The 23,772-nt window shown below is 45.9% G+C and overlaps 1 protein-coding gene across 1 annotated transcript; it reads right to left on the bottom strand.

Annotated features, from left to right (window-relative positions):
- Positions 1-14,320: 14,320 nt before the first annotated feature.
- On the bottom strand, positions 14,321-17,607 carry LOC147378826 (RING finger protein 11-like). Its single transcript, XM_086416020.1, has 2 exons — positions 15,698-17,607; positions 14,321-15,256 (listed from the first exon to the last, which is right to left on the bottom strand). Exon 2 carries the CDS (start codon positions 15,180-15,182, stop codon positions 14,751-14,753), a length of 432 nt encoding a protein of 143 aa, XP_086272146.1. The 5' UTR covers positions 15,183-15,256; positions 15,698-17,607; the 3' UTR covers positions 14,321-14,750.
- Positions 17,608-23,772: the final 6,165 nt, after the last annotated feature.

The raw sequence follows: 23,772 nt of genomic DNA, 5'->3' as shown, positions 1-23,772 counted from the left end.
TCACTTTGCCATCAATGGCATCAAGTACTTTTTGCAAGCACTTCTTAGAATAATGAAAAATAAACCAGAAATGAGAAAACAGGACCTAATTAATCTCAACAGCATTTTTACAGCAAAGGAAACCTTAAAGGAAAGACAAAGACAACCCTCAGAATAAAAATATTGGCAGAGATACCCACAACGAATTGGTCTGCAGTGCACACAAACAGCTCCTGTGGCTCCATCAAAAATAGAAACAACCTCCCCACAGTGGGGGGGTGAGGGCAAGAAGATGAAGGGCTATTGTTCTGCTGAAAGTTTTCACTTTCGTTTCAGGTTCAAAGAATTTGTTAAACAAAATAAGCCACCTGTTCTATACAAATAAATAATACCAATATTTATTAGATAATTATCTAGCCGACTTTCAACATACCAACACTAAAAGAAAAGAGAAATAAAAACAGCAGAGGATACATCACCAAATTAGATTTTGACAAACATCCAGACTCAAACAGGGCAGGGAAGTCCCATGTCACAGCATACTTGGAGTCCCAACTGGGAAAAGATCTCAGGCGGGAGGTCCACTCTCTGGGTGAGAGTTCAAAGACCGAAGTTCAGGGTTCCTGCTATTAATCCCAGGATACAAACTGGGATATCTTCATCAATCTGTGAGGAAATTTCAGCTCGGGTTTCATGTTAATGCTGTTTGTTTTGTCTTGTAAAACTTGGAATGCTGTTAAGCTTGGGGCTTAGTCAGCCAGCCCCCATCCAGGGACTCAACAATCTCAAGATTTGTCCCCTATTTTATCTATTTTAAAAGATGCTTGCTCCTTGGAAAAAAAGCTATGACCAACCTAGATAGTATATTAAAAAGCAGAGACATTACTTTGCTGACAAAGGTCCATCTAGTCAAAGCTACGGTTTTTTCCAGGAGTCATGTATAGATATAAGAGTTGGACTATAAAGAAAGCTGAGTGCAGAAGAATTGATGCTTTTGAACTGTGGTGTTTTACAGACTCTTGAGAGTCCCTTGGACTGCAAGATCAAACCAGTCAAACCTCAAGGAAATCAGTCCTGAATGTTCATTGGAAGGACTGGTGCTGAAGCTGAAATGCAAATCCTTTGGCCACCTGATGCGAAGAACTGACTCATTGGAAAAGACCCTGATGCTGGGAAAGATTGAGGGCAGGAGGAGAAGGGGGCGACAGAGGATGAGATGGCTGGATGGCATCACTGACTCGATGGACATGAGTCTGAGTGAACTCCGGGAGCTGATGATGGACAAGGAGGCCTGGTGTGCTGCAGTCCATGGGGTCGAAAAGAGTTGGACACGACTGAGTAACTGAACTGAACTGATCTGTGGTGCTGCAAGTCTTGCACTCACAGCAGGCAATCAGGGCACCCATAGTCAGGGCAGTGTCCAGGCAGTTAGAAGTAAGGTCAGAGGCCTGCTCCGCTTTGTCTCTGAAGCCTAAGCAGGACTATTTCTTTACTTTCCCTAACAAGTACAGTGTGGGGCTTCCTTAAGTGATGAAAATGACTATGAAATTAGAATAATCCCTGACTCCATACACAAAAATAAACTCCAGTTTAAACATATGAACTAAAGGACAGATACTATAAAATTCCTAAGGCAGAACATGCTTTGACATAAATCACAGCAAGGTGTTTTTCATCCACCATTTACAGTAATGAAAAAACAGAAAAGAAATCAGACCTAATTAACCTTAACAGCATTTGCACAGCAAAGGAAAACCTAAATAAAAGAAAAAGGCAACCCCCAGAATGGGAAAAATTATTTGCAAATGAAGATACTGTTGCAGAAGTCGGACCGTCGGGAAACCAAGCACCACACTTGGAGGGCTGGAGAACTCAGGTTTAGTAAGCTGGCCATCCCAGATGAGCTAAGCTCCGAAGTTCTGGGGCCTGAGCTCAGAGTGGGCTTCACTCTCATAGGGTCAGTGCACACAGTTACTCTCCACACAGATTGATCGTTTACCTGGTTACTGTGGGCTACGGGCAGTCACAAAGCATGGGAGCTGCTCACATGCAGGGGGTTTCTAAACAGAAACTCATAGAAGCAGAAACAGAACACTCCAGACTTCTCAGAACAATTTACGGTTCTAACTGATCGCCATGTCAGCTTGTTCCTTTCTCGGCACAGCAAGCATATCTCACAGAAGCAGAATGAGTATGAAGCTACTCCTAGCTATAAGTTTTAAGTTTTCTTCTTCAATGCAAGGATCTTCATTTGGAGATCAAGATTTCATCTCCAAAACATACAAAGAGCTTGAATAACTCAATATCAAAATAATAAAAGCAACACAAACTCAATTAAAAAAGTGAACCAAAGACCTAGATGGACATTTTTCTAAATAAGGCATACACATGGCCATTAAGGGTAATTCCCGGGTGGCTCAGTTGGTAAAGAATCTGCCTGCCAATGCAGGATATGCAAGGGACACAGGTTCAGTCCCTGGGTTGGGAAGATCTCCTAGAGTAGGGAATGGCAAGCCACTCCAGTATTCTTGCCTGGAAAATTCCAAGGACAGAGGAAACTGGTAGGTTAAAGTCCATGGAGTCGCAGAGAATCAGACACGACTGAGCTCATACAACAACAAGAAAGGCCGTTAAACGTGAGAAGATGCTCAACACCACTAGTTATTAGAGAAAGACAACCAACAAAACAGCCAAGAAAATATCGCCTCACACCACTCAGATGGCCATTCAAAAAATCTCCAGTGATAAATGCTGGAGCAGCTATGCAGAGAAGGGGACTGTCCTACATTGCTGTTGGGAATTGCATGAAGGTCCCTTAAAGAACTAAACAAACAAGTACCGTGCTGCTGCTCAGTCGCTCAGCGTCCTGCTCGCTGCCACCCCATGGACCGCAGCACACCAGGCTTTGCTGATCTTCACCATCTCCCAGAGTTTGCACAAACTCATGTCCATTGAGTTGATGATTCTGTCCAACCATCTCATCCTCTGTCATCCCCTTCTCCTCCTGCCTTCAATCAATCATCAGGGTCTTTTCCAATGAGTCAGTTCTTCACATCAGGTGGCCAAAGTATTGGAGTTTCAGCTTCAACATCAGTCCTTCTGATGAATATTCAGGGTTGATTTCCTTTAGGATTGATTGGTTTGATCTCCTTGCAGTCCAAGGGACTCTCAAGATTCTTCCCCAACACCACAGTCCACAAGCACAAGAACCATGGAACCCTGCAATCTCATGCCTGGGTGTAGATCTGAAGAATACCAAAATTTTAAGAGACACTTGCATCCCTACAATCACAGCCACACTAGATACAATAGCCAAGACACGAAAGCAACCTAAATGTAGACGGACAGATGAATGGATAAAAAATATGGGGTACACAAGCACAGTGAAACATTACTCAGCCATCAGGAAGGATGTAAGAATGCCATTGGCAGCCACAGATCAAAGCAGAGATGACCACGCTAAGTGAAGAGGGAAGACAAGGAAAGACTAGTATCGTGTGATACCACTTCTGGAAAGGACCTGAAAATGGATACAAACAAACTTCTTTTCCAATGAGAAACAGCCTCACAGATTTAGAAAAAAACTTACGGTTACGGTTACGGTTACCAAGAAAAGAAGCTGGGGAGCAGGGAGAAATTAGCTGGCTCAGATTAACATATATACACCACTATTTATAAAACAGCCCACAAGGACCCACTGTGTGGCACAAGGCACCCTACTCAACACTCTGTATAACCTGTACAGGAAAAGAACCCCCAAAACATAAACGTCAATGTATAAGTGAATATAGTTGCCGTATAACTAGCTGGCCAAGTCGCTTCAGTTGTGTCCGACTGTTTACGACCCCATGGACTGTAGCCCACTAGGCTCCTCTGTCCATGGGATTCTCTAGGCAAGAATGCTGGAGTGGGTTGTGATGCCCTCCTCCAGGGGATCTTCCCAACCCAGGGATCGAACCTGCATCTCTTATGTTTCCTGCATTGGCAGGTGGGTTCTTTACCACTAGCACCACCTGGGAAACCCTGTAGTTGCTGTATAGCAGGGGAAAAACCCACAACATGTGGTGGTGGTTTACTCACTAAGCAATGTCTGACTCTTGCGACCCCATGGAATGTAGCCCACCAGGTTCCTCTGTCCATGGGATTTCCCAGGTAAGAATACTGGAGTGGGTGGCCATTTCCTTCTTTATGGGGTCTTCCTATCTTGGGTTCAAACCCACATCTCCTGGCTTTGCAAACAGATTCTTTACCACTGAGCCACCAGGGATGCCCTCAAATCACATATACATTACAATTCACATTATATCTTAAAAAAATGAGATAAAAAAGCTGTGTACAGAAACTATAAGACACTGATGAAAGAAATCAAAGACAACATAAACAGATGGAGAAATATTCCATGTTCCTGGGTTGGAAGAATCAATATTGTGAAAATGAGTATACTATCAAATGCAATCTAGATATTCAAGACAATCCCTATCAAATTACCAAAGGCATTTTTTCATAGAACTAGAACAAAAATTTCCACAATTCATATGGAAACACAAAAGACCCCAAATGGCCAAAGCAGTCTTGAGAAAGAAGAATGGAACTGGAGGAATCAACTCTCCTGACTTCAGATCAGATCAGATCAGTCATTCAGTCATGTCCGACTTTTTGTGACCCCAAATCGCAGCACACCAGGCCTCCCTGTTCATCACCAACTCCCGGAGTTCACTCAGACTCATGTCCATCGAGTCAGTGATGCCATCCAGCCATCTCATCCTCTGTTGTCCCCTTCTCCTCTTGCCCCCAATCCCTCCCAGCATCAGAGTCTTTTCCAATGAGTCAACTCTTTGCATGAAGTGGCCAAAGTACTGGAGTTTCAGCTTTAGCATCATTCCTTCCAAAGAAATCCCAGGGCTGATCTCCTTCAGAATGGACTGGTTGGATCTCCTTGCAGTCCAAGGGACTCTTGAGAGTCTTCTCCAACACCACAGTTCAAAAGCATCAATTCTTCAGTGCTCAGCCTTCTTCACAGTCCAACTCTCACATCCATACATGACCACTGGAAAAACCATAGCCTTGACTAGAAGGACCTTTGTTGGCAAAGTAATGTCTCTGCTTTTGAATATGCTATCTAGGTTGGTCATAACTTTCCTTCCAAGGAGTAAGCGTCTTTTAATTTCATGGCTGTAGTCACCATCTGCAGTGATTTTGGAGCCCAGAAAAATAAAGTCTGACACTGTTTCCACTGTTTCCCCATCTATTTCCCATGAAGTGATGGGACCGGATGCCATGATCTTTGTTTTCTGAATGTTGAGTTTTAAGCCAACTTTTTCACTCTCCACTTTCACTTTCATCAAGGGGCTTTTTAGTTCCTCTTCACTTTCTGCCATAAGGGTGGTGTCATCTGTATATCTGAGGTTATTGATATTTCTCCTGGCAATCTTGATTCCAGCTTGTGTTTCTTCCAGTCCAGCGTTTCTCATGATGTACTCTGCATATAAGTTAAATAAACAGGGTGACAATATACAGCCTTGATGTACTCCTTTTCCTATTTGGAACCAGTCTGTTGTTTCATGGCCAGTTCTAACTGTTGCTTCCTGACCTGCATATAGGTTTCTCAAGAGGCAGGTCAGGTGGTCTGGTATTCCCATCTCTTTCAGAATTTTCCACAGTTGATTGTGATCCACACAGTCAAAGGCTTTGGCATAGTCAATAAAGCAGAAATAGATGCTTTTCTGGAACTCTCTTGCTTTTTCGATGATCCAGTAGATGTTGGCAATTTGATGTCTGGTTCCTCTGCCTTTTCTAAAACCAGCTTGAACATCAGGAAGTTCATGGTTCACATATTGCTGAAGCCTGGCTTGGAGAATTTTGAGCATTACTTTACTAGCGTGTGAGATGAGTGCAATTGTGCAGTAGTTTGAGCATTCTTTGGCATTGCCTTTCTTTGGCATTGGAATGAAAACTGACCTTTTCCAGTCCTGTGGCCACTGCTGAGTTTTCCCAATTTGCTGGCATATTGAATGCAGCACTTTCACAGCATCATCTTTCAGGATTTGAAATAGCTCAACTGGAATTCCATCACCTCCACTAGCTTTGTTCATAGTGATGCTTTCCAAGGCCCACTTGACTTCACATTCCAGGATGTCTGGCTCTAGGTGAGTAATCACACCATCGTGATTATCTGGGTCATGAAGATCTTTTTTGTACAGTTCTTCTGTGTATTCTTGCCATCTCTTCTTAATATCTTCTGCTAACCCTAACCCTAACCCAACCAGTAATGCTGAAGAAGCTGAAGGTGAACGGTTCTATGAAGACCTACAAGACCTTTTAGAACTAACACCCAAAAAAGATGTCCTTTTCATTACAGGGGACTGGAATACAAAAATAGGAAGTCAAGAAACACCTGGAGTAACAGGCAAATTTGGCCTTGGAACATGGAATAAAGCAGGGCAAAGACTAATAGAGTTTTGCCAAGAAAATGCACTGGTCATAACAAACACCCTCTTCCAACAGCACAAGAGAAGACTCTATACATGGACATCACCAGATGGTCAACACCGAAATCAGATTGATTATATTCTTTGCAGCCAAAGATGGAGAAGCTCTATACAGTCAGCAAAAACAAGACCAGGAGCTGACTGTGGCTCAAACCATGAACTCCTTATTGCCAAATTCAGACTGAAATTGAAGAAAGTAGGGAAAACCACTAGCCCATTCAGGTATGACCTAAATCAAATCCCTTATGATTATACAGTGGAAGTGATAAATAGATTTAAGGGCCTAGATCTGATAGATAGAGTGCCTGATGAACTATGGAATGAGGTTCGTGACATTGTACAGGAGACAGGGATCAAGACCATCCCCATGGAAAAGAAATGCAAACAAGCAAAATGGCTGTCTGGGGAGGCCTTACAAATAGCTGTGAAAAGAAGGGAAGTGAAAAGCAAAGGAGAAAAGGAAAGATATAAACATCTGAATGCAGAATTCCAAAGAATAGCAAGAAGAGATAAGAAAGCCTTCCTCAGCGATCAATGCAAAGAAATAGAGGAAAACAACAGAATGGGAAAGACTAGAGATCTCTTCAAGAAAATCAGAGGTACCAAAGGAACATTTCATGCAAAGATGGGCTTGATAAAGGACAGAAATGGTATGGACCTGACTTCAGAATATACTACAGAACCACAGTCATCAATATAGTATGGTACTGGCACAAAAACAGAAATATGGACCAATTGGACAAGCTCGAAAGCCCAGAGATTAACCCATACACCCGTGGGCACCTTATTCTTGACAAAGGAGGCAAGAATATACAATGGGGCAAAGACAGTCTCTTCAATAAGTGGTGATGGGAAAACTGGACAGCTATGTGTAAGGAATGAAATTAGAACACTTCATAACACCATACACAAAGATAAACTCAAAATGGGTTAAAGACCTAAGTGTAAGACCAGAAACTATAAAACTCTTAGAGAAAAACATAGGCAGAACACTCTATGACATAAATCACAAGATCCTCTATGATCCACCTCCTAGAGTAATGAAAATAAAAATAAACAAGTGGGACCTAATTAAAAGCTTTTGCACAGCAAAGGAAACTATAAGTAAGGTGAAAAGACAACCTCAGAATGGGAGAAAATAATAGCAAATGAAACAACTGACAAAGGAGCAAATGTCTTTTAATTTGATGGCTGCAGTCACCATCTGCACTGCGTTTGGAGCCATCTATTTTTCATGAAGTGATGGGACTGGATGCCATGATCTTAGTTTTTTGAATGCTGGATTCAAAAACCTGAATGCTGGGGACTAAAGAGAGTTAAAGCATCAGTGAATAGTGAGAGGAAGTGTCTGAGCATAGAGAGAGGTAAGGCTTAAGGGCTGAGTGAGAGGCATTGTCAGGGCATAGGGAAGGAGTAGCATCTTGATGTAGTGAGCGGCAGTGTCCGAACATAAAGGAAAGGCATCCGGGAACATTAGAGGCAGTGTCAGGGCACAGCGAGGACCAGTGTCAGGGTCACAGTGAGGACCAGCGTCAGGGCCCATTGAGGACTGGGGTCAGGGCCACAGTGAGGACTGGGGTCGGGGCCGCAGTGAGGATCAGCAGCAGGGCCATGGTGAGGACCAGCGTTAGGGCACAGTGAGGACTGGCATCAGGGCACAGTGAGGACCAGAGTTAGGGCACAGTGAGGACCAGCAGCAGGGCCATGGTGAGCACCGGTGTCAGGGCACAGTGAGACAAAATGCCTGCCATGGTGAGGCAAAGAGTCAGGCCCTAGAGAGGACCACTCTCAGGCTGTAGAGAGGACCAGATTCAGGCCATAGTGAGGGCCGGAGTCAGGCTGTAGAGAGGACCAGACTCAGGGCCCAGTGAGGACCCAAGTCAGTTCCCAGATCATAATGAGGCAGAGTCAGGCTGCAGAGAGTTCCAGAGTCAAGATGTAGTGAGGACCAGAGTCAGGGCGTAGAGACAACCACATTCAGGCCATAGAGAGGACCAGACTCAGGGCCCGTTGTGGACCAGAATCAGCTGAAGTGAGCAGAGTCAGTGAGTATGAACCCGAGTCAGGGCATAGTGAGAAGAAGAGCCAGGTAATAGAGAAGAAAAGAGTGAGGCTGCAGGGAGGACCAGAGGGAAACTATATTGAGGACGAGAATGAGGATGTAGTGAGGACAAGAGTCAGACTCTAGTGTGAGCAAAAAACAGGCCTTAGTGAGGATGAGAGTCAGGGCCCAGTGAGGAATCATGTCAGACTCCACTGAGGACAGCAATCAGGCACCAGTGAGGCAAAGTGACAGGCCTGAGTGAGGAAGTGTAAGGCCGTAGTGATGCAAAAAGTCAGGAAGATGGGAGACAAAGAATCAGGCCATAGAAAAGACCAGAGTCTGGCTCTATTGAGGAGGAGAGCCAACCCCTAGTGAAGACCAGAGTCAGGGATGAGTTAGGATCAGACTCAGGGGCCCAGTGAGGACCAGAGTCAGGTCCCACTGAGGTGAAGAGGCAGGCCATACAGAGGATAGTGCAAAGCCAGAGGGAACCAGAGTCAGGGGGTAGCGAGGACCAGACTCAGGGCCCAGTGAAGACCCAAGTCAGGACCCATAAAGGCAGAGGATCAGGCCATCGTGAGGCAAAGAGTCTGACTGCAGAAAGGACCAGAGTCACGTGGTAGAGAGGAACTGATTTAGGCCATAGAGAGGGCCAGAGTCAAGCCACAGAGGGGATCAGACTCAGGGCCCAGTGATGTCCAGAGTCAGTGCTTAGTGAGGCCCAGAGTCAGGGCATTTTGAGAAGCAGTGTCAGGTAATAAAAGAGTGAGGACCACAGTAATGACGTCGTGTCCTCACGAGAGTCATGCTGCATTGAGACCAGAGTCAGAGGTGTGGGCATGAGTTAGGGCCCAGTGAGGACCAGAGTCAGGGCCATAGTGAGGACCAGTGTCAGACACAGTGAGGACCAGCGTCAGGGCCACAGTGAGGCCCAGAGTCAGGGCCCAGTGAGGCCCAGAGTCAGGGCCCAGTGAGGACCAGCGTCAGGGCACAGTGAGGACCAGTGTCAGACACAGTGAGGACCAGCGTCAGGGCCCAGTGAGGCCCAGAGTCAGGGCATTTTGAGAAGCAGTGTCAGGTAATAGGAAAAGAGTGAGGACCACAGTAATGACGTCGTGTCCTCACGAGAGTCACGCTGCATTGAGACCAGAGTCAGGGGTGTGGGCCTGAGTTAGGGCCCAGTGAGGACCAGATTCAGGCCCAGTGAGGCAAAGTGTCAGACATGGTGAGGCAAATAATTAGGCCTTAGTGAGGACTAGTGTCAATTCAGGCCATTGTGAGGATCAGAGTCAGCCGGTAGTCAGCACTATAATTAGGGTCCAGTGGGGACCACAGTCAGTGTGGTCCCACAGGCCCAGTGAGCCCAAGTGTCAGATCATAGTGAGGGAAAGATTGAGGCCGTACAGAGGAGCAGAGTCAGGCTGTAAAGACGGCCAGCATCAGGGCCCAGAGAGAATCAGACCCAGGGCTAGTGAGGGCGAGAGTCAGTCACTAAGACCGTGGGAGATGGATCCTAATGAAGACGAGAGGAGGCACTAGTTAACACGAGAGACAGCCCTAATGAGGATGAAAGTCATGCTGCAATGAGCACAGTCAGGCCATAGTCAGAAACAGAACCACGGCCCAGTGAAGACCAGTGTCAAGCTCCAGTGAGGAAAAGAGTCAGGCCCCAGTGAGACAAAGAGTGAGGCCTGAGTGAAGTGAAGAGTCAAGCCGTAGTGAGGCAACATTAGGCAGCTGGGTGGCAAAGAGTCAGGCTGAAGGAAGGACAAGATTCAGGCCCTAGTGAGGGTGAGAGTCACACCCTAGTGAGGACCGGAGTCAGGCCATAGTGAGGACCAGAGACATGCCCAGTGAGGACCAGAGTCAGGGCTCACTGAGGAAAAGAGTCAGGCAGAGAGGAGAGTCAAGACATACACAGGGCATGAGTCAGGCCGTTGGGAGGACCAGAGTCAGCCATAGAGAGAATTAGAATCAGGACCCAGCTAGGACCAGGCTCGGGACCCAGTGAGGGCCAGAGTCAGGGCCCAGTGAGGCAAAGAGTCAAGCCGTAGTGAGGGAAAGAGTTAAGCAGTAGTGGGTTCAGAGTCAAGTCATAGAGAGGACCATGGTCAGGTCGTAGAGAGGACTAGAGTCAGGACCCAGTGAGGACCAGACTCGGGGCCCAGTGAGGCAGTCAGGCGCAGTGAGGACCAGAGTCGGTAGGAGAGCACTACTGTTGCCATAGAGAAAGCTGGTGTGAGAGCTCAGTGCAGACCATACTCAGGGCCCAGGGAGACCAGAGACAGTGCACAGTGAGGAGCCTGTCAGAGCACGTCGAGAAGCAGTGTCAGGAAATAGACAGGAACAGAGTGAGGCTGTAATGAGGACAGAGTGATCCATAGAGAGGACAGAGTGATCCACAGTGAGGAGAGAGTGGTCCACAGAGAGGACAGAGTGATCCACAGTGAGAGAGTGATCCACAGTGAGGAGAGAGTGATCCATAGAGAGGACAGAGTGATCCACAGTGAGGAGAGAGTGATCCACAGAGAGGACAGAGTGATCCACAGTGAGGAGAGAGTGATCCACAGAGAGGACAGAGTGATCCACAGTGAGGAGAGAGTGATCCACAGAGAGGACAGAGTGATCCACAGAGAGGACAGAGTGATCCACAGTGAGGAGAGAGTGATCCACAGAGAGGACAGAGTGATCCACAGTGAGAGAGTGATCCACAGTGAGGAGAGAGTGATCCATAGAGAGGACAGAGTGATCCACAGTGAGGAGAGAGTGATCCACAGAGAGGACAGAGTGATCCACAGTGAGGAGAGAGTGATCCACAGAGAGGACAGAGTGATCCACAGTGAGGAGAGAGTGATCCATAGAGAGGACAGAGTGATCCACAGTGAGGAGAGAGTGATCCACAGAGAGGACAGAGTGATCCATAGTGAGCATAGAGTGATCCACAGTGAGGAGAGAGTGATCCACAGAGAGGACAGAGTGATCCACCATGAGCAGAGTGATCAGTAGTGAGCACAGAGTGATCCACAGAGAGGACAATGTGATCCATAGTGAGCACAGAGTGATCCATAGTGAGCATAGAGTGATCCATAGAGAGGACAGAGTGATCCACAGTGAGGAGAGAGTGATCCATAGTGAGCACAGAGTGATCTGTAGTGAGGACAGAGTGATCCACAGAGAGGACAGAGTGATCCACCATGAGCAGAGTGATCAGTAGTGAGCACAGAGTGATCCACAGAGAGGACAATGTGATCCATAGTGAGCACAGAGTGATCCATAGTGAGGACCAGAGTCAGGCCCTAGTGAGCAGAAGGGTCAGGTGCTTGTGAGGAGTCATAGTGAGGACCAAAGTCAGGCCTTTGGGGACCAGAATCAGGGCCCTGTGAGGATCTCTGTCAGTCCCCAGTGAAGAAAGAGTCAGGACCCAGTGAGGTAAATAGTCGGACCAAAGTGAGGCAAAGATTCAGGCAATTGTGAGGCAAAGAGTCAGGCCATTGGCTGGAAAAGGTCAGTTCAAAGAGCAGACCAAGGTTAGGCCATAGAGAGGACAAGGGCTAGGCTGTAGTGAGTGCCAGGGACAGGCTTGCTGAGAACCAGGGTGAGGCTGTAGTGAGAATCAGTGAGGCCATAGAGAGGACCAGAGTCAGTCCACAGTGATGAGAGTCTGGCCCTAGTGAGGACAAGGGTCAGTCCATGGTGACGTTGACAGTCAGGCCCTGTTGAGGGCCAGAGTCAGTCCATGGTGATGACAATGGTCAGGCCCCAGTGAGGACCAGAGTCAGGGCCCAGTGAGGAGAGGACTCAAGGCACAGAGAGGACCAGAGTCAGCATCCAGAGAAGACGAGTGTCAGGATGTGGAGAAGACAAGTGTTTGGCCCTAGTGAGGATGAGAATCAGGTCTTAGTGAGGAGCTGTGTCAGGTCATATAAAGACAATGGTCAGGCTGTAGTGAGGACCTGTATCAGGGCCCAGTGAGGACTAGAGGAGTCAGACCCTAGTGAGGAAAAATAATAGCTGTGGATGTATCTGGTGATGGAAGTAAAATCCAATGCTGTAAAGAACAGTATTGCACAGGAACCTGGAATGATAAGTCCCTGAATCAAGGTAAATTGGAAGTGGTTAAACAGGAGATGGCAAGAGTGAACATCGACACTTTAGGAATCAGCGGACTAAGATAGACTGGAATGGGTGAATTTAACTCAGATGACCATTATATCTACTACTGTGGGCAAGACTCCCTTAGAAGAAATGGAGTAGCCCTCAGTCAACAAGAGTCTGAAATGCAGTACTTGGGTGCAATCTCAAAAACAACATAATGATCTCTGTTCGTTTCCAGAGCAAATTGTTCAATAAGACTATTACTGCTGATGAATGATGTAGGAACACCTTCATGTGAGATAAAAATGAGGAAAATATGGAGGTGTATATGCTTGCTAGCTCACAGCGATCAGAAGCTTCAGTTTGCTCCATGGTTCTAAATCATCATTGCAAATCCAAGTCAAACCTCTGCAGGGGTCATTCTGAACAGTCTTGACTCCCTCCTGCACTGGGGTCTCCAGCGGTATCACGCCCTCATCTCTTTTACCTTGTTTTTTTTTTTTTGTAGATTCTCTTAGCAACCAAATGTCACCAGAATCTATTACATAGAATTATTTCAATGACTTATTCAATATTCAGTGACTTAAGTGGGAACAACAGCACCCACCTGCAAATTTACCTCTTAAAATCCACTGCATCAGAGATTTCCCTACTTATCCAGTGGTTAAGAACCCGCCTGCCAATGCAGGAAACATGGGTTTGATCCCTGGTCTGGGAACTAAGATCCCACATACCTCGGGGCAACTAAATCCATGAGCCAGCATCAACAAGAGAAGCCACCACACTGAGAAGCTTGTGCACCAGAAGAAGGGAGTAGCCCCCGCTTGCCACAGCTAGAGAGAGCCCTTCAGCTGCAACAAAGACGCAGCTCAGGGAAAAAGAAAAGAAAAAATCCCCTGCACAAAAATGTAACATGGGTGTGAGTTATGATGCTACAACCATGAGTTGTTTAGTCCCTAAGTCGTGTCTGACTCTTTGCGACCCCATGGACTGCAGCACGCCAGGTCTCCCTGTCCATCACCAACTCCTGGAGTTTGCTCAGACTCATGTCCATTGAGTCAGTGATGCCATCCAACCATCTCATCCTCTGTCACCCCCTTCTCCTCTTGCTCTCAATCTTTCCCAGCATCAGGGTCTTCTCCAATGAATTAGCTCTTCACAACCATAAGAGATAAGACAAATAAAAAGAGGAAAATTTTGAAAGTTCAAACTTTAAGTATTTGCTTTGGTAGGAAAATGTAAATTGATAAGGCTTGTAAAGTGGAACTGGAGTGAAGCTGGCTGACTTCCAGTTTAATGGAGAACTATCTTCCCTTGGGCTTCCCTGGTGGCTCAGACGGTAAAGCGTCTGCCTGCAATGTGAGAGACCCGGGTTTGATTTCTGGGTCAGGAAGATCCCCTGGAGAAGGAACCGGCAATGCACTCTTGCCTGGAAAATCCCATGGATGGAGGAACCTGATAGGCTACAGTCCATGGGGTCACAAAGAGTTGGACACGACTGAGCGACTTCACTTTCACTTTCAAACACAGCTAAAGTGCCTGGACACGCCCTGATTACACAGATAATAAACCTGCTCAGGACTGTTCTTCCCTGGAACACTTTGTTCACCTGAATTGGATTTATAAGAGGAAAGGGTTAAGGGTCTCAAAATGATGGAGAACAAACGGATAAGACCATTTAGAAGGCTCAATTGAGAATAACATTCTTCAGGTATTCACTCATACATACTTAGATTTTATTTTAGTTCAGTTGTATAAATTGTAACTTTTCATAAAACTGTGGCCTAAATGCCAGCAACTTTTAAGTTGGATGGGGGAGAAGAATCTGATTTCATTCAGGAAGAGTAACCACTATCTTTCCCTGAGGTTCAACAGATGCAATGCAACACGTAGAGCTGCTGAAACAGGGTGCACAGTTCTAGCAAGAGGACAATGCTAAGACGTCATTATACCTCTCAGCACTTGGTCAAGGTTCACCCGCTATTTCTCCCTATCTTTCTAAAACATTAGAAACGGTTCCCGGACATCTGCCACATTCCAGGAACTTTTAATAAACCTTTGTGCACGATTTAAATTCCTAATCCCTGGCTATCTGGGCACAGTACGGAACATGGAAATCAGTAAAAATGATGGGTCCCTTGCAATCACACCAGGGGTCTGGGCTCAAGAGCGTCCTCAAACAAAGGCTGCGCGGCGTCCGCGGGCCCCCGGCAGAGCGGGCAGGTGAAGGACCGGGTCAGCCACTGGTTGATGCAGTCCAGGTGATACACATGCTTGCAGGGCAGAGGCCGGATGAGGTCCCTGGGCACCAAGTCCATCAGACAGACCGCGCACTCGGTGGTCTTCGTCTCGCATCCATCCCTTCCGTACACGTCTCGAGGTGGGCTCTGAATGAGGCGGATCCTTCGACGGAAGGTCAGCGGCGCTCCCGGCGGGGCTGCCCCCGCCCCGCGCCGCTCCGGACCCCGCGGTCCCCCCGCCCCCGGGCCGTCTCCGCCTCTGCGCTCGCGGAGGGGGGCCGGAAACCGAGGGACCGGCCGGTCGTCCCCGGTGCTGGAGCCGATGCAGTTCCCCATCTTTCAGGCCTGGGGGTGAGGTCCCTGTCCGCTGCTGACAGCCGGCTCTGCAGGACACCTCCTGGTTCCCAGGTCTGGAGAAGAAGGACTCAAGTTACTTCAGTTTCTCCTACCTGTGTCTCTAAACTGACAGGGAAAGAACTGTCGTCTGGACTCTAGCTAGACTGAAGAGCTATCAGCTCCATTCTGTTATTGTTTTAGTGGCTCAGTCTTCCAACTCCTTGCAACCCCACGAACTTTAGCCCCCAGGCTCCTCTGTCCTCCCGGCAAGAATACTGGAGTGGGTCGCCATGCCCTCTTCCAGGGGATCTTCCCCACCCAGGGATCAAACCAGGTTTCCCGCATTGCAGGCAGATTCTTTACCATCTGAGCCATCAGGAAAGTCCATGAATACTGGAGTAGGTAGCCTATCCCTTTTCCAGGGGATCTTCCCAACCCCGGAATTGAACCGCGGTCTCCTGCACTGCAGGCGGATTCTTTACCAGCTGAGCTACCAGGGAGTCTTGAATGCTTACCAGGATCCAAATCTATAGAGAAGATGACAAAGCCAGTTCTCTGCTGGGGTCACTGTCACCATGGAGTGTCTCTCTAGAAACTAAGCCCCTTTCAGATGGTGAGCTCTTATATGCAGCTTAACCCCATCATTGATATAACCTCATCAGGTATGGAACCCTTTGGGTCACATAATCTCATCATGCAGGTAATCCAGGGCAGCCACCTGAGTAACCCACCTGGATACCAGTCAGAACAAATCTAATCGACCCCACCTCTTTAATAAAGTATGTCCCCCAGGCACAGAACATGGCAATGATACAATTATGGAAAACTGGCATTTCCTGGAATTCTGCTCCTTCAGTCTGCCAGACAGAGTGGCCATCTCTGTTTTGTGAGTGGCCAGTGGCCTCACTGCTTTGTGAGGTTGTGTTGTCCTGATGCAGCTAGAGACTGTTACTAGTTCTTAGCAGCAGAACCATCCTACTCCTCATTCCCAAGACAACACCTAAGCTACCAGCATCCTCTCAAGCCAGGATGGCAAAAGGAGAAATGCTGGCGCTGTAAAAAGATACAGTTTTCAGGGCTCTGGAGCACCCCATGTCGTACTCTAAGTCTGAGAAAACCATCCGGCGTGGGTCTCTTCAGATCACACTTAGCTGCTGTACCTAAGGACCAGAATATTCTCCAAGCTTCAAAATACTGCAGAATCCTGAAATAAATTATCTAGTTGTATAATTGATCTTCCTGTAATGTCATTTTTCAACTCATTTATTTTCCAATAATATTAAAAAATTTGGCAATCATAGGACACAGGTTAAATAATAAATCATAAATTACCTTTGAAGAAAAATCAAGCTAGATCTTTTCATTTTCAGTTCAGTTCAGTTGCTCAGTCGTGTCCGACCTCACTCCAGCACGCCAGATTTCCCTGTCTATCACCAACTCCCAGAGTCCACCCAAACCCATGTCCACTGAGTCAGTGATGCCATCCAATCATCTCATCCTCTGTTGTCCCCTTCTTCTCCTGCCCTCAATCTTTCCCAGCATCAGGGTCTTTTCCAGTGAGTCAGCGCTTTGCATCAGGTGGCCAAAGTATTGGAGTTTCAGCTCCAACATAGATCCTTCCAATTGGATCTCCTCGCAGTCCAAGGGACTCTCAAGAGTCTTCTCCAATACCACAGTTCAAAAGCATCAGTCAAATGCTCAGCTTTCTTTATAGTCCAACTCTCACATCCATACATGACCATTGGAAAAACCATAGCCTTAACTAGACAGACCTTTGTTGGCAAAGTAATGTCTCTGCTTTTGAATATGCTGTCTAGGTTGGTCATAACTTTCCTTCCAAGGAGTAAGCATCTTTTAGTTTCATGGCTGCAGTCACCATCTGCAGTGATTTTGGAGCCCCCCAAAATAAAGTCTGACACTGTTTCCACTGTTTCCCCATCTATTTCCCATGAAGTGATGGGACTGGATGCCATGATCTTCATTTTCTGAATGTTGAGCTTTAAGCCAACTATTTCACTCTTGTTGGGAGCCGGTGTGAGGACCTCCACCCATGGCAAAGGTCATGAGGAAGGAGGCTCGACATACGCAAAGGCGGGATCAAGTCTCAGGAGTCCCCCTGGAAATCCTCGAGCATCTACCCCCATAACCAGAGCCTGCCTACTTTACTACTTTGTGCTCTCACCTACACCTCTGACTTTACGGGGGGCTGTCCCCCACCACCTCTTTCGGAGAAGGAATTAACTTACAGCTCCAGTTAATAAAAACTCCTGGGCATGACAAGAGTGTTTTAACCTACAAACTCCTTTGAAGGTTCTCTAGCCTGCCTGACAGGCTTGTCCGGCCACATGTGATTGCTCACAGCCTCCCAACCGTGAGAGGCACGAGATGCTTTAAACCTTCTAAAAACAGATTCCTTAGAAAAGTTAGAAAACCATTAGTATAAGTAGTGGGCTGATTAGAAATTGTATTGGTGAAGGGTTTTTCATTTGTTGAGCCAATGTTTGTTGCTAAGTCTCCACATCCCCTGCCCTTACACACATTAATGAATATATAGAAGAAATAAGTATTAACCTTCAATATTAATCACGTTGGACCATCACGTTAGACTTTAGGTTAAGTAAATTCTTTCCTTAACTAAAACCCACTACATCCTCACCCTATAGGAATGTAACTTTATCTGGTACCTTCGGAAGGTGGAGTCTTTTTTAAGAATAATCACCCCTGGAGAAATAAGTGTCCTGGTTGACTGACCGCTGTCACAAGGAGAGGGTCATAAATTGTCAGCAGGCCCCCTGGCCAGAAGATGATGTAATACCCCTAAGACCTCTGTATACATTTGTATGAAGCACCTGACTTTGATAAAAGTCAGGACTGCTGACCCCATGTGACTTTTGCATAACATCTCAGTGTATAAAAGTAGACCATGGAAAATAAAGAATTGGGATCAGTTTCTCGAAATACCAGTCTCCCCATGTCGCTCTCTCTCTCAAACTCTGGCCGAGTCTCCATCTGGAGCACGGAACCCACCAAGCTTACTAATTTTGCCTGGGCTTCTAAGATCTGACCGGGGAGGCCTCAGTGTCTCCTCTCCTTCGGGAGAACGGAAGGACGCCTGCAGCCTATGTAAGTGGTGCAAACTTCTTGTCTTGAAGTTTTATTGGTCTCCCGCGTAAACCAAGCTACTCAGCCTCTTTTCTCCACTGAATTTTCCTACTGAGCTATCCTCATTCTATTACTCTTTACATCTCTAATTAATATCTAATTGAAGCTATTGTATCCTGATCCTCGCCGATGCCGTCCCCGCTTCGAACTCCCTGGATAAGCCGGGGCTGGACCTCGGCACACTCTCCTCTCTCACTTTCATCAAGGGATTCTTTAGTTCTTCTTCACTTTCTGCCATAAGGGTGGTGTCATCTGCATATCTGAGGTTATTGGTATTTCTCCCGGCAATCTTGATTCCAGCTTGTGCTTCATCCAGCCTAGCATTTCTCATGATGTACTCTGCATAGAAGTTAAATAAGCAGGGTGACAATATACAGCCTTGACGTACTCCTTTTCCTATTTGGAACCAGTCTGTTGTTCCATGGCCAGTTCTAACTGTTGCTTCCTGACCTGCATATAGGTTTCTCAAGAGGCAGGTCAGGTGGTCTGGTATTCCCATCTCTTTCAGAATTTTCCACAGTTGATTGTGATCCACACAGTCAAAGGCTTTGGCATAGTCAATAAAGCAGAAATAGATGTTTTTCTGGAATTCTCCTGCTTTTTTGATGATCCAGAGGATGTTGGCAATTTGAGTTCTGGTTCCTCTGTCTTTTCTAAAATCGGCTTGAACATCTGGAAGTTCACGGTTCACGTATTGCTGAAGCCTGGCTTGGAGAATTTGAAGCATTACTTTACTAGAGTGTGAGATGAGTGCAATTGTGCGGTAGTTTGAGCATTCTTTGGCATTGCCTTTCTTTGGCATTGGAATGAAAACTGACCTTTTCCAGTCCTGTGACCACTGCTGAATTTTCCCAATTTGCTGGCATATTGAATGCAGCACTTTCACAGCATCATCTTTCAGGATTTGAAATAGCTTAACTGGAATTCCATCACTTCCACTAGCTTTATTTGTAGTGATGCTTCCTAAGGCCCACTTGACTTCACATTCCAGGATGTCTAGCTCTAGGTGAGAGACCACACCATCATGATTATCTGGGTCATTAAGCTCTTTTTTGTACAGTTCTTCTGTGTATTCTTGCCATCTCTTCTTAATATCTTCTGCTTCTGTTAGGTCCATATCATTTCTGTCCTTTATCGAGCCCATCTTTGCGTGAAATGTTCCCTTGGTATTTCTAATTTTCTTGAAGAGATCTCTAGTCTTTACCATTCTATTGTTTTCCTATATTTCTTTGCATTGATCACTAAGGAAGGCTTTCTTATCTCTTCTTGCTATTCTTTGGAACTCTGCATTCAAATGGGTATATCTTTCCTTTTCTCCTTTGCTTTTCACTTCCCTTCTTTTCACAGCTGTTTGTAAGGCCTCCTCAGACAGCCATTTTGCTTTTTTGCATTTCTTTTCCATGGGGATGGTCTTGATCCCTGTCTCCTGTACAATGTCACGAACCTCATTCCATAGTTGATCAGGCACTCTGTCTATCAGATCTAGTCCCTTAAATCTATTTCTCACTTCCACTGTATAGTCATAAGGGATTTGATTTAAGTCATACCTGAATGGGCTAGTGGTTTTCTCCACTGTCTTCAATTTCAGTCTGAATTTGGCAATAAGGAGTTCATGATCTGAGCCACAGTCAGCTCCAGGTCTTGTTTTTGCTGACTGTATAGAGCTTCTCCATCTTTCGCTGCAAAGAATATAATCGATCTTATTTCAGTGTTGACCATCTGGTGATGACCATGTGTAGAGTCTTCTCTTGTGTTGTTGGAAGAGGGTGTTTGCTATGACCATTGCGTTCTCTTGGCAGAACTCTATTAGCCTTTGCCCTGCTTCATTCTGTACTCCAAGGCCAAATTTGCCTGTTACTCCAGGTGTTCCTTGACTTCCTACTTTTGCATTCCAGTCCCCTATAATGAAAAGGACATCTTTTTGGGGTGTTAGTTCTAGAAGACCTTGTAGGTCTTCATAGAACTGTTCAACTTCAGCTTCTTCAGCATTATTGGTCGGGGCATAGACTTGGATTACCATGATATTGAATTGTTTGCCTTGGGAATGAACAGAGATCATTTTGTTGTTTTTGAGATTCCATCCAAGTACTGCATTTTGGACTTTCTTGTTCACCATGATGGCTACTCCATTTCTTCTCTGGGATTCCTGCCCACAGTATTAGATATATTGGTCATCTGAGTTAAATTCACCCATTTAGTCCATCTTAGTTTGCTGATTCCTAGAATGTCGATGTTCACTCTTGTCATCTCCTGTTTGACCACTTCCAATTTGCCTTGATTCATCGACCTGACATTCCAGGTTCCTATGCAATATTGCTCTTTACAGCATCGAACCTTGCTTCTATTACCAGTCCCATCCACAACTGGGTGTTGTTTTTATTTTGGCTCCATCCCTTCATTCTTTCTGGAGTTATTTCCCCGCTGATCTCCAGTAGCATATTGGGCATCTACTGACCTGGGGAGTTCATCTTTCAGTGTCCTATCTTTTTGCCTTTTCATACTGTTCATGGGTTTCTCAAGGCAAGAATACTGAAGTGGTTTGCCATTCCCTTCTCCAGTGGACCACATTCTGTCAGACCTCTCCACCAAGACCTGTCCATCTTGGGTGGCCCTACATGGCATGGCTTAGTTTCATTCAGTTAGACAAGGCTGTCGTCCATGTGATCAGATTGGCTAGTTGTCTGTGATTGTGGTTTCAGTGTGTCTGCCCTCTGATGCCCTCTCGCAGTACCTACCATCTTACTTGGGTTTCTCTTACCTTGGATGTGGGGTATCTCTTCACGGCTGCTCCAGCAAAGTGCAGCTGCTGCTCCTTACCTGGGACATAGGGTAGCTCCTCTCAGCCATGGCCCCTGACCTCAGGCATGGGGTACCTCCTCTCGGCCACTCTTGTGCGCTGTCGCAGCTGCCTGTGCTTGCTAGCTTGCTAGCGGTTTTCATTTTAGATACAGATATTTGATTCCAGGCAGATCATTTTATAAAACCCTGTAGGGTGTATTGTATTCATAGCAACCATTTCGTGTCATCTATGCTCAACAAACATGGTTTGCTTTTACGTTCCTGTGTCTTTACAGCCTGACTTAAGCTGTAGCATTCGTGAGGCAAATGATTTTTTTTTTTTCCTAGAAATTAATATATAAGCCAGAAGACTCTGAACAAGGCCCATGCCATTTAGGAAGAATTAGCCTGAAATATAGGAAGGACATATTTTCAACTACTTTGGAGTTTAAAGGCTAGTTTAAAAGGGAAAATTTAAGGAAACAAAAATACCCTCTAGACATGATTCTGAAGGAAAACATTTGTGGAGCTGGGGAATAAAATAATAAACACACAGTAGTGAAATTAGTAAAATTTTATTTCAGCAGTTGGAAATAGGACTAAAGTTTTACAGTTTCTTCCCCCCATGGTGTCAGAACTTGGGTAAAGTGTCAGTGGTGAACAGAACCGCTGTGCCCGGGAGCTGAGGGCAGGCTGGCGGTGGGGCTGTGGGGCAGAGGTGGGGGTGCTGGCCTGGGCAGGGCAGCAGGACTGGGTTCTGGGCCCAGAGTCATGACAGGTCCAGAGGTTCTCCGTCAAAGGCATGTGGAAACCACTGAGTGAATTAATGATATAACTGCATTTGGTTTTGTGAATGAGATTTTCCCTTTGGAATGGAGTGAATTATTTCAGTTCAGTTCAGTCACTCAGTCATGTCCGACTCTTTGCAACCTCATGGACTGCAGCACACCAGGCTTCTCTGTCCATCACCAACTCCCTGAGCATGCTCAAACTCATGTCCATTGAGTTGGTAATGCCATCCAACCATCTCATCCTCTATCATCCCCTTCTCCTCCCGCCTTCAATCTTTCCCAGCATCAGGGTCTTTTCAAATGAGTCAGCTCTTCACAGCAGGTGGCCAAAGTATTGGAGTTTCAGCTTCAGCATCAGTCCTTCCAATGAATATTCAGGACTGATTTCCTTTGGGATTGATTTCCTTGCAGTCCAAGGGACTCTCAAGTCTTTTCCAACACCACAGTTCAAAATCATCAATTCTTTGGTGCTCAGCTTTCTTTATAGTCCAAATCTCACATCCATACGTGACCACTGGAAAAACCATAGCTTTGACTATATGACCTTTGTTGGAAGAGTAATGTCTCTGCTTTCTAATATGCTGTCTAGGTTGGTCATAGCTTTTCTTCCAAGGAGCAAACGTCTTTTAATTTCATGGCTTCAGTCACCATCTGCAGTGATTTTGGAGCCCAGAAAAATAAAGTCTGACACTGTTTCCACTGTTTCCCCATCTATTTGCCATGAAATGATGGGACCAGATGCCATAATCTTCGTTTTCTGAATATTGAGTTTTAAGCCAGCTTTTTCACTCTCTTTAATTTTCATCAAGAGGCTCTTTAGTTCTTCACTTTTTGCCATAAGGGTGGTGTTATCTGCATATCTGAGGTTATTGATATTTCTCCCAGCAATCTTGATTCCAGCTTGTGCTTCATCCAGCCCAGCATTTTTCATGATGTACTCTGCATATAAGTTAAATAAGCAGGGTGACAATATACAGCCTTGACATACTCCTTTCCCAATTTGGAACCAGTCTGTTGCTCCATGCCCAGTTCTAACTGTTGCTTCCTGACCTGCATACAGGTTTCTTTCTTTCTTTCTTTTTTTTTTGCATACAGGTTTCTCCGGAGGCAAGTCAGATGGTCTGGTATTCCCATCTCTTGAAGAATTTTCCACAGTTTATTGTGATCCATACAGTCAAAGGCTTTGGTGTAGTCAATAAAGCAGAAGTAGATGTTTTTCTGGAACTCTCTTGCTTTTTCAATGATCCAACGGATGTTGGCAATTTGACGTCTGGTTCCTCTGCCTTTTCTAAGTCCAGCTTCAATTCTAAATCCACCTAAATCTGGAAGTTCTTGGTTCACATATTGTTGAAGCCTCGCTTGGAGAATTTTGAGCATTACTTTGCTAGTTTGTGAGATGAGTTTAATTAATTGTGAATTAATTCAACAGGGTATTATTGTATTTTAAGAAACACATGACAGACAATATTAGGGAGGCAACGGATGGACGAGAAAGAGGAAAGTAGAACCGACAAAGTGATTTTTTTTCTGATGTTACTGACCATGAATGAGGCAGTGCTAGGCATTGCTGTGGGTGCTGGGTATAAAGTGGTGGAAAAGTTGTAGTTTTTAGCCTTTGATGTATTTAAAATCTAAATAAACTGCTATTAAACCACAAATTACATTAGTATGTTAGCCTAAAGTACAATGTTTTCAAAGAGAACTAAATTCTTCATCTGGTTAGGCTTTGGCCAGCGTAGCGAAGCCTGTCTGGGGATGCGTTACCTGGAGCGCGTCAGTGCCTGGTCAGAGCAGTGCTGTGTGGCGGGGGCGACCGGGAGGGTGGGGGTGGGGAGCCTCCTCCCCAGGGGAGGGGTTCT

Source organism: Bos grunniens, chromosome 1 (genome assembly GCF_055505025.1).
Source record: "Bos grunniens cultivar Pamir isolate PY7600 chromosome 1, Bosgru_T2T1.0, whole genome shotgun sequence".
Taxonomy (NCBI): Eukaryota; Metazoa; Chordata; class Mammalia; order Artiodactyla; family Bovidae; genus Bos; species Bos grunniens.
The sequence above is the reverse complement of the archived record's forward strand: the minus strand, read 5'-3'. Positions and strand labels throughout refer to the sequence as shown.

Excerpts from the sequence above, each read along its gene's own strand:
- LOC147378826 (XM_086416020.1), bottom strand. The coding sequence starts at position 15,182 with ATGGGGAACTGCATCGGCTCCAGCACCGGGGACGACCGGCCGGTCCCT.